Source organism: Garra rufa, chromosome 2 (assembly GCF_049309525.1).
Source record: "Garra rufa chromosome 2, GarRuf1.0, whole genome shotgun sequence".
NCBI lineage: Eukaryota > Metazoa > Chordata > Actinopteri > Cypriniformes > Cyprinidae > Garra > Garra rufa.
This window is the reverse complement of record NC_133362.1, coordinates 19021426-19033166: the sequence shown is the minus strand read 5'-3', so window position 1 is coordinate 19033166 and position 11741 is coordinate 19021426. Positions and strand designations below refer to the sequence as shown.

The window sequence follows — 11741 nt, the reverse complement described above, 5'->3', positions numbered from 1 at the left end:
TATTTAATTGATTTACAGTATAGTTGGGTCATTTTCAAACAATGTTGCTTTCTAAATTTATTTAAAATATGATAGACTTATTGATTGATGTAGCATTTCAAAACGCTTCCGGGGAGACTAAAATCAATAAATTATACTAATAATTTGTTTTGATTCAATAATATTTCATATGCAAGCATAAACTGAAACAACTCATGTAAGAACGTTGTTTTAAGTAAACTTTTGATGTAACACCAATGAAAAGTGTAAATTGTGTGTGTGTGTGTGTGTGGGGGGGGGGGGGGGGGTGACATTTATATGTAAATTAATAATTTTCCTTAATGTAATGTGTTAATGGTCACATTTGAACCTGAGAAGTTCTTACACTTTTTGCTAATTACATTTGAAAAGTTTAATAGCATACAATCTTTATTTATTTATTTGGTTAGATCTTGCACTGCTGCTTAAAGGAGAAATTTGTAATATTTAGGAAAATCTCTTTACAGAAATGCAATATAATATGCACAGAGATGATTTCAGAGGTGTATAAAGACCTTACATAATGAACCGTTATGTTTTTATTACCTTAGAATAAGTAATTTCTATACATACACCGCAGGTCCCTTAATAGGGAAGTCGCTATTTTGCGCGCCATGTTTCGTCATTATGTTGTACTTGTGAAGAAAAATGAACAAGTAAGGATAATATTCTCAATAGCATATCAGTTTACTGAATAATTAAGTAAATATAATTCCTTAATTTACCTTATTCTCTGCTGTCTCAGACGACAACATCTTTGTCCTGTGTCAGCCACCGTAGTTAGATGACACTAAAATGTACACACAGCAACCTTTAACCTGGGAAAACAAAGTGAGAAAAAAATAATAAGTAAAATAAGTTTTAAAAAAATGGTCAATTATTGTCATATTTTGGGCTGTACTAATCGGTCGGACTGGGAAAAACATCTGGAGTACTATAGACAGCCAAAAGTTATAACAAATCAAGGAGAAGAGTGCAAAAAACTGTCTGAGGAACAAAAGGCGTTTGTAGTTGGTCAAACTGAATCAGGGTTTCCAGGGCGAGAATCTTGACAACACTTGTGTTTGTTCTTATCATTTCCAGTCAGTTAGGTGAAATAATTAGGCTAATATGTTCATTAATACTGCTCGTACGTATCTTTACCATCTATTAACTTCAGTTTGTCAAACTATTGCACCCCTTTCCTGTTTACTTAGTTCTTCTCTAAATTATTTAGCAGCTTCCACACGTTTTTTTTTCTTCTGTGGTTTAGAATGCATAAATTAGTATTCAACGTGTTCACAATTAGGATAATACATTAAAATAATATGGTAAAAAAAATAGCTGGATGCCATGAGACCGGAAGCTATACCCATAAAATTTACAAGTGGCTGCGCCCACTCTTACGGAAAAAAATAAGGTGGAGAGGATACAATAGTTTACCAGAGAAAGGGGTACAAAGCAAGGAATTTTAATTCAAAATAATATAGTGAAAGTCGTTTTATATTGTTTGTTAGCTTGTATAGTTTTGGCTTTTACATGTGAATTCCCAAATATTTAAAGTTAAATCTTTTCCATGACTGAATATTTGTCACCATATTTGTTGCGAATGACCCAGTTATTCAGTTGAACTGAAGGAACATGTAATAATGACATACTGTTGTTGATAATCTGTGAGATGTAAAAATGAGATGCATTTGAGTAATGCCATTATTCACTCAAAAACAAGCTGAGACTGTGAGCTACGGACGCTGCTGAGGGTCAAAATCTCGCGCGCTGATGTGTGCGGAAGTACCGTTGATTCAGATACAAACAGCTGGAGCCGCTTCGTGCCAGGATCCCGCAAGCGGATCATAGACGGGGATTAACAGAGATGGACGGCAATCTGACGCTGCATTTGGCGAACTTCAGCACCCTGTTTGTGTGTATGGTGCTGAAGTTCCCGCAGATCTTCGTGCTGATGCGGGCCAGAGCGACCGCTGGAGTCAGTCTAAACAGTTTGCTGCTCGAACTGCTCGGGTAAGAACTTCACACTGACTGAATGATTGATTGAAATAAGTCTGTTGCATAAAAGGCTAGACGAAGATATCCGGACTGAGCTGCACCCAGCTGTCATTTATACAAACATATGAATTAGGGCTGGGCGATTAATCGAAAAATAATCGAAATCGACATTCAGAACCTATAATCGTTAAAATTTTTCCAGGAAGATTATTTCAATTACTTTCCCTTTAAAAAACACTAGCGCTCCGTTCCGTTATTCCGCCGACATGTCGATGGAGAGCTTAAACAGTATTTATACAGTAAAAAGTATTTACAGGATATACAAGGGTAATTTTATTTAGAGATACTGCTTATTTTCTACTTTTAATATGAAAAACATTGAAAATTATTTATTTTGTTTCCAATAGTGCAAGTTATTTATTTTCACTAATTTAAGAAAAATGTGACTTTTCGTTTTAAGCAATGCTTGCTTTAATTTCAGTTGTTCAACACTGATGTTCAATTAATAATCATAGATCGTAGATAGTGTGTTTCCTTCAATTATTTTAAAATCAAGTAATGCACCCTTCATCCAAAAATCTCTCGCTTGTAATATGTGAACATATTTACTGTACAAAACTTGTCAGTGAACTATGAAGGCAAAAAAATAAATATTATATAAATATAATTAAATATAATTTTATTAATAAATAAAATAATCGTTCATTAATCGTAATCGGGTTAAAATGTTCAATTAATCGAGATTTTGATTCTAAGCCAAATTGCCCAGCCCTAATATGAATGTTCTAGTGACACATGACAAGTGTATGTGCATGTACTGTATGTTCTCATGGTTCTTTAAGTATATTTTAGAATAATTGTGACTGTATATGTTTAATTAAATGAAACCAAAGTTTATCATATATACATTTATATAAGTCTTTAGAGTAAACAATGGATGTATTAAGGAAGTAGGGGGTTTTCAACTCCTCCAGAGACCCCCTGATGCACAGAGGGACCCACTGTCACATACTGCATAAAGCAGGGTTTCACAAACCATGCTGCATAATCACTGGGTTGTAAAATATATTTGCACTCCATAAAAACAAAACAAAAAACTCCTAAATAAATACATTAATTAACTAAAATATTTTATAATGATAAATGTAAATGTGCTGACAACTGCACTATAATAGTTTTTTTTGTCTGCGTGTGAATTAAATTATTTACAAATAAATGAAATAGTTATATAAGTAGTAATATTGTAAATATTTTTTTACTATTAAAAATAACTACTTTCTATTTAAATATATTATAAAATAGAATTTATTCCTGTGATCAAAGCTAAATTTTCAACATCATTAATTCCGTCTTCAGTGTCACATGATCCTTCTGAAATCATTCTAATATGCTGATTTGTTGTTCAAGAAACATCATTATTATTATTATTATTATCAATATTTAAAACAGTTGAGTACATTTTTTTCAGGATTATTTGATGAATAGAAAGATCTAAAGATTAGCATTTATCTGAAATAAAGAAAGAAATTATAGAAATGAATCGTTTTATTTAGCAAGGATGTTTTAAATTGATCAAACGTGATGATAAAGACATTTATAATGTTATAAAAGATTTCTATTTTAGATAAATGCTGTTCTATTCATCAAAGAAACCTAAAAAAATCCTAATTAGCTGTTTTCAACATAATAATGACAATTAAATACACAACAACAACAATAATACTACTACATGTTTTTTGAGCAGCAAATCAGAATTTTAGAATGCTTTCTGAAGGATCATGTGACTGGAGCAACGATGCTAAAAATTCAGCTTTTAAATCACATGAATATATTACATTTTAAAATATATTCAAATAGACAGCAGTTATTTAAATAGTAAAAATATTTTATTGGGATCAAATAAATGCAGGCTTGATGAGCAGAAGAGACTTCTTACTGTTCAAAAACTTTTGACTGGAAGTGTATGTCTAACATTCCCATAACTCTTATTTTATTTTATCAATTTCAATAACCTTAATTCATTTCAAATCTTTATATTTCATGATCAGATATTAATCAAATATATGTTTTATGGATTCCCAAAAAGTGTCCAACTCAGTTTTTCCTCTTCTTCCTGCGTGTGTGTATGTGTGTAGGTTTATAGTGTTCATGTCCTATCAGATGTATTATGAATACCCACCACTCACATACCTAGAGTATCCCATCCTTATTGCACAAGGTGAGCACAACTGACAGACCAGATTCTGAAGCTTAAAAACTCCAAATACAAAGTCTCATTTGTAATTGTGATATTTTATTCTTGTGTGTCTACAGATGTCATTGTGCTCCTGTTAATCCTGCACTACAACAGGAACCTGAAACACAGCCTCATATACGCAGCAGTGTATCCTTCAGACCCATGTTGTCAGATTATGCTATTCATCTGAGCACAGAGTCAGAAATAATATCTCAATAACAATCAAAGCCCAAAGCCCTGCCCAATATAAAGTAGTTTTAAAATAAATTTCCTTTACTGTAACAATCAGGTTTGTGGGTGGATGGCAGCTGCTTACAGTACAGAAGTGGGTAATTGATCTGGCCATGGTGAGAACATGCCTATGCTGATCCATATGCATAATTGCATATGATATTGAATGTAATATTTTCAGAATCAAAATCGTACTGAAAAATCTTACTTTTTTTATGCCATCGTCTCTCAGAGTTTGTGCACTTTCATTAGTGCCGGCAGTAAACTGGCACAGCTTCAGTGTCTGTGGCGCTCAAAGGACTCTGGGCAGGTCAGCACTCTCACCTGGGCTCTGGCCACGTATACGTGCCTGGGTAAGTGACACAAAAGGAAAACTAAGCACTTCTCCAGTCTGTCATACTGATATTGAGTGTTTGCTCTGTTTGTCAGCACGGATCTTCACTACCGTCTTCACCACAGGAGACACTCAAGGTCAGTAAGAGTTTCCTGAAAGAATGTGAACTGAATTGAAGTATTGATTGTTTGGATGCAATGTCATCTTTATCCTTCCTTACTTTCTTCTCCAGTTCTCATTCGGTTTATCGTCATGTCCATTCTGAACATGTGGGTCACAGCTACAGTCATCTACTACAAACCTCGTGCGGTGAAACAGGATTAAGAGGATGCTACTTTCTGCATACAGTGCATCCCCAATGTATTCTCTGTCTGCTGTTGGATTTTTTTTTTTTTTTTTTTTTTTTTTTTGAAGAACTAAACTAAATTCAGGTCAAGTGCTATTTGGATGTAGCACTTTCTATATTGCAATTTAAAAGATGTAAAATTTACTGACTTTGGGTAAGTGTGTACAACCAAAAATCGTATCATAATGCTCTGGGTTTCCCATTTGATTTAGTCAAGACAATGCTTGCAAGGCACTATTAATGTAAATCTTTGTTTTTATGCTGAAGAAATTTTATTCAAAATGTAACTGATGACATATTTTCATTTTGAATCACAATTGTTTTTTTCCTTGCATCTATCAAATCATTTTTAGCTGACTTTACACTTTAATTCTTGTTTTCTCTTTAAAGTTAAAGTTTTCCACACTATTATTTTGCAAATTATGCAAATCTAGTATGTTTTTGGGATGTGAGACAGATTATTATTGTTATTTTCCAGTATAAATGCTCTCATATTCCTATGAAGGAAAACAGATATAAATGTTGTAGGCTCACAAATGATGACTTGCATCTGATATAAGAAGTATATATCATAAGTCTGACTGAATATTGTTATGAAACCGTACAAACATTCCTATCCTTCACTGATTCCAGCACTTCCTTATACTATAATTCCTGGTAGGTTTCTCTCTATACTTCCCTGTATTTGTACATGTTTAAATATATGTATGTTTTTCAAGTTGTTATACTGTAAGATGTTTAGTATCTGTCTTTTTCTTATCAGAAAGGAAACTATTTTTTGACCAGTTTTATGCTAAAGAACTGTTCAAATTGATTAGTCAGGTTGCTGTTTACTGTAGTTCATAAAAGGGTGATGTTTACATATGCTGAAATAAGCACTGTTTTTATATTGAGCTTCGTGTGCTGATATAATGAACACATGGTTATTATTAATGCAAAACCAATAAACCACAGGACTCTTCTGATCTCCAAATGTTCTAGTACAAGAAATGTATTACTTAGAAAATAAAGATTTGAAATAAACTATCAGGTCTAAAGCACAACTAAAGCAGTCTCTTTTGTAAGTACCTTAATAGATCTGTTATTTTGTATTTTATAAATCAATAAACATTCCTTATGTGTAAAATGTCTGGATTGTTTTGTGTATTTTACAGAATTCAATGGTGTTTTCACCATGCGTCATCAATCGGCCATATTGGCAGCACTAAACATAAACAATGCCACTGAACCAAACAAAACTCAAATATTTAGCTGATTATTGCTACTGAAAATGGTCAATTATTGACATGTTTTGGGCTGTACTAATTGGTCGAACCGGGAAAACATTTGGAGTAGGCTACTATAGACAGCCAAAAGTTATGACAAATCAAGGAGAAGAGTGCAAACTGAGGAACAAAAGGCACTTGTGGTTGGCCAAACTGAACTAGGATTTCCAGAGAATCTTGACAACATTTGTGTTTGTTTTTATCATTTACAGTCAGGTAAGGTTAGGTGAAATATCAGGCTAATAGCTAATACTACTCGTACGTATCTTTACCACCCATTAACTTTAGTTTGTCAAAATATTGCGCCTTCCTTGATTACTAGTTCTTCTCTATATGATTTGACGAAAGATGTATTTAACCCAAAATATTCTGTAATTTTTTGAATGCAATATTGATCAGTGCAGATGTCATATGTGTATTAAAGTGGTCATTAACTGCCTTTTTTTTAGCATTTTGTACTGTACACTGAGCTCCCCTTATAATGTTACCAAGATAAAACATAATTTAAAGGTAAAAGACTATTTTTCATCTGTATGAATAGGTGGCGGATTGTAATCTGATTTAAACGCCCACTGCTGGGACTTTCTTTTTAATTTAGTAACGTTACATATCAAACGATCAACGTAATAGTGACCGCATAATAAAAACAGTTACTTACACTTGTGTGTTGTAATATCACTGTCGGATCCAATATAGTCAGCACAGACTGTTGGTTTTCAATCTTTCTGAAACTCAGGCCTAAGAGACTTTGATCCGGTGTTATGCCAACCGGCATTTAATTGTTCCTTGTTTGTAAACGAATCCGCGGCAAAATTAAGTAAACGGACCAAGTTCTTACTGACATGGTCTTACCCTCATTAAAAAATAAAATTCATCCACTCTTTTCTAACATTGGGACCAGAAGGAAGGCAATGTAAAAACTTTTCCACAACTCGGCATTGCACAGCATCCTGTTGTATAAATTATATGTTATACTGCATTCTCGCCATATCGTAATTAATTACCGTAATTTCGAGATGACAACACGTGACGTTCACGTCCTTGTAGAACTTTTAAATACAACTTGTGAACCGGGAGTCTTCTGAGAGCTACGACTCGTACCATATGACCGCTGTACCACCTGACTAACGTAGGCTCTGTTTAGGCGTTGATGGTGTTGCCATTGAAAAAGCATAATTCAGAGTCCGAGGACATGAACAGCTCGACAGAACGTCACGTGTTGTGATCTCGAAATTATGGTAATTACGATATGGCTTGAACGCAGCATTATGCTTTTCTATGGCAACACTACTATACTTGAACCAGAGCCTACCTTAGTCAGGTGGTACAGCGGTCATGTGGTACAAGTTGTAGCTCTCACAAGACTCCCAGTTCACAAATTGTAATCACTAGTTCTATGAGGACCTGAAGACTTTTTGCAAGTTGGAATCTTGTAATTAGGGGATATCCAGCATGGCGTGAAAGCACCTTTAGCCTCTGGTTATTTACACTATGTGCGTGAATGGGTTGGCAGGGCTAAACAGGCAGCTATGTAGAAGCAGGTGTTGATCTTCTGTTGAGGCTGGGTTTAGCCACACATTCCACAAGCTGTAGTTTTGGCAGATTGGCTTCAATACAAGCTGCTTTTAGACTAAAGAGAATGTTTAAGTTCTGAAACTTGCAAGATGTTTTTATAGTACATTAACCATTTATATGTCATATGCTTTCTTGTAAAGGTCACATATTGTACACATTTCTGGAGGTTTATTTTAGCTTTTGATGTCCTTAAGAATATATATTTGCGGTATAAGTGCCAAAATCCATCTCAATATATTTTTACAGCTCCTTTTTTAGGAGCTCTGTCAAGAACAGGTAGATTTTGGCCCGTCTAATTAATATTCATAAGCCTCTCTTCTGATTGGCCTGTTGTTTTCTGAGTGACGCACGGCCAGGCCAACCACAAGTAACTACGGTCATGTATGCTGTAGCCTAGCCTGCTGTGGCTTGGTGATACTCAACAGGATGTTTTAGAATGATAATTAATGTTTTTTCTTTTTCAAACACCGAATGCAGTAAGTTACATAACTGTTGCTTTAGTAAAGCCCCTTTCACAATGCGCCTTGATTCTGGAAAATTACGGGAACCAGCGCTGTGTGAACAAAAGCCAGAACCAAATGCCATAAAGGCATTTGTAACATTAGTAATGTAGCCTCTTCATGACGAAAAAATATGTGCAAAATGGAATGAAGCAGCGATCAGGGAGCTCACTATCAGCGCTGAAGCACAGATTGTTCGTCAGGTTAGTTTAAGTTTAGTGAAACGTACGCGTCGCATTACATCTCACATCCAAATGTCACATGTCTTTACGGGATCTTTACGGGTTGTGTGTAACGTTAAAGCATGCAACGATTCCGGAAAACCACTGTGTGAATGAACCAAATCAAACAATTCCGGAACAAATCATGGGACACATTATCCGTGTATTTTCCGGAATGGCTGTGTGAAAGAGGCTGAAGTTGACGTGCCCCTGGTCTTTTATATTAATGTTGTTCGGAAGCCTGTGCAATGATGTAGTTTCGACATCTATCGACTGAACAGCATTTTCTCGACTTGTTTCTGTGTTGTTGTTGCTCAGCAATGGCATGGACGCAATGTTGTCTGGGGGTTTGGCAAAAGAAGGGGAAGGACGGTGATTGGTGACTGAATAGATCGGACGTCACGTTTTTACGAAAGTCACAGCGGCTCGTGAAAAGACACAGCTACTAGGGATGGGCGATACTGCTTATTTTGTTTTCGATACGATACCGATATTTTTATGGCCAGTATCATCGATATCGATACCGATACGATACTTCTAAACGTAATTTTTAAATTATTACATTTATTAAATTAATAAGAGTAAAATATGTAATTATGCCCTTTTTTATAACCTTTTACACTTTATATTTGAAATGCATTTTAACATTTAATATGCAACTAATTAAATTTTATTTTCTACACGTGGTTAAAATATGTTTACTTTAGTGGTAACTACAATACTTGGTTTCATAAGGGGCTGCCAGTGACAGGCTGTTGCACACATAAAATACAACATTTTTATTCTGCCAGTGTATAATTTATATTAATATTACTACAAAACATGATCAATGAACTTTAAGTGTTAATTTAAAGAAATGTAATTGCGCTTGTGAAATGCAAATTATGTAAGCTACAATTTCAGTTTGTTTATTGAGAAATAGCTCAAACAGGTTTTTATTTTCTGTCCTCTGATAAGCATTGTTCAGGGCTGTCGTTCCCAAAAGCATCAATGATTTCTTATGATACTTTTAGGAAATACGTACAGCCCTGTTTGAATGCACTGTCTAAAGGGAGTGAATGCTCTCTGTGATTGATTGGTTCTGTCTTGCATCATTTGCGTGCGTTCAGATGAGTAGGAAAAGTGTTATATCGTGAACAGTTATTCTCTAACATAGGTTATGCATCCAATTCAATGCACATTGTACTCCTGGCTTTTTGTTAAATAAACAAAATCACTGGTAAATAAAACACACCTTAGTATCGATATTTTCAATTTGAGTATCGATACTTTCGATACTCGCATCAGTATCGATATATCGATACTTTAGGATCGATATGCACATCCCTAACAGCTACTTTATGCAGGCTGTGTGCATTTTACTGTGGATTAACTGTTTTGAAACTTCTATGGTAGTTACATAGCCCCTAGACCTCAGTTATCATGAAAAAAGCCAGGAAGTTGTCAGTTTTGACAATATGGGACCTTTAAGAATGTGTATTGTTTTTGTGATTAAAGCAGACAAAAGAATGACCACATTGTTTATATTAAAACTTTACTTCCTTTTACTACATTCACAGCTATATACCTATTTAACTGACTACTTTTGTTTACAAAAATAAGCAAATGTTATACAGGGTTTCCAAACAACACGGCTACATATGCTTTTCATTTTATGGTCAAACAGTACATCAATATAAAACATGCAAATCTGGAGGCAGCGCTTTAAAATAAAAAAAGTGCCCAGACCTGTATAAATAGCAAACCAACTGGTAAGATGGCAGGTCAAATATATGCTGTATATTCATATATTTATATATATAACATGTAAAAGAACACGGATATGCATTCACAGCACACCCAGAGATACACACTGTTTGCTAGAGTGAAGATACACACAAAAAACATTGACCACTTCAAATCACAAAATCAAAAATAAAAAATCTATATCAAAATACTTAGTGAATTTAAACGTGGTTTTCAGACATTCCACTGTCTTATGAACATTTCAGTTATGTGCTTGCAAAATGAATCAGTTTTTGGCTCAAGTCTTAGAATGAGCAATTTTAACTTCTAACAGCTAATGATTGAATTCCGACGACTGGCCAAAAACTGACTGCAGATCACAATGTGGAAACATTTTAGAAACTCCTGCCCACATGCACAGCTCACACCTAGATGTTGATCTCTGTTAATCATACCATCATGTCCCTTCAATAAAGTTCCCTCCTCGGATTACATTCGATTCATACTAGGGAGTGAGCCGCACAGGTGTCCAGAAGAGCATTATGGGATGCATTCATGATCAGAGGTTTAATCAAGCTTTGATCACACAGTGCGGTAAACAAGGCAGAAACACTCTACAAGACGAAACACTACAGTTTCATTGCATTTATGAAGGAATGAGAAACATATGTAGTGGTGTTTTCTAGCCGTTTATGTGGTGTGTTGCACTACTGTCTATATTCAGCCATTAAAGTCAACCAAAGAAACAAAAAAAAAAAAAAAAAAACAAACAGACTATGGTCAGACCCAGCTGTCGTCCACATTCTCTGGCCGGTCCAGTGGGGTTCAGTCTTAGCGTCTTAGTGTTCAGGTCAACTCTGGCCTTGAATGAATATGAAGTTTGGTTGGACGCTGACCCTTCGGTTCTGTGTGAATCTGTTGTGCTCTTGTAGTCGAAGCGACCGTATGCCCAGAGAATAAAAGCCGTATCACGACAGCAAAGCCTTCATCAACATTTGTGCATCTCTCACTTTTTTTGGATTTGCCAAAATGTGCGAAAAGTTACGACAAAGGTCTTTTGTTGGTGTGACAGGAAGAACCCCAAATCACCATGTAGCAGCACCAGAATCCCAATACAAGGTTAACTAGAGAATGAGGGAGAAATTGAGAAAGACAAAGACAAAGAGAAAGTCAGTTTCACCACATTTGAACCCAAGAGGAAAGAAAAATCCTTCAGTCATTAACAAAAAAAACCCCAAAAAGCACCACAGCGTGCCATCATGATCAAGAGAAGCACATTAATTCACCTGCAAACACACACACGCACA

General features: G+C 35.1%; 1 protein-coding gene across 1 annotated transcript; it reads left to right on the top strand.

Annotated features, from left to right (window-relative positions):
- Positions 1-1787: 1787 nt before the first annotated feature.
- Positions 1788-5319, top strand: LOC141325262 (solute carrier family 66 member 3-like). The gene is made up of 7 exons (XM_073833829.1): positions 1788-2016; positions 4137-4219; positions 4315-4384; positions 4527-4584; positions 4701-4821; positions 4898-4939; positions 5035-5319. The coding sequence occupies exons 1-7, from the start codon at positions 1871-1873 to the stop codon at positions 5124-5126; spliced, it is 612 nt and encodes a 203-aa protein (XP_073689930.1). The 5' UTR covers positions 1788-1870; the 3' UTR covers positions 5127-5319.
- The last annotated feature ends 6422 nt before the right edge of the window (positions 5320-11741 follow it).

Coding starts and splice junctions, on each gene's coding strand:
- LOC141325262 (XM_073833829.1), top strand. CDS start 1,871: ATGGACGGCAATCTGACGCTGCATTTGGCGAACTTCAGCACCCTGTTT. Junction 4,585..4,700: donor GGGTAATTGATCTGGCCATG/GTGAGAACATGC, acceptor ATCGTCTCTCAG/AGTTTGTGCACTTTCATTAG. Junction 4,940..5,034: donor CACCACAGGAGACACTCAAG/GTCAGTAAGAGT, acceptor TTTCTTCTCCAG/TTCTCATTCGGTTTATCGTC.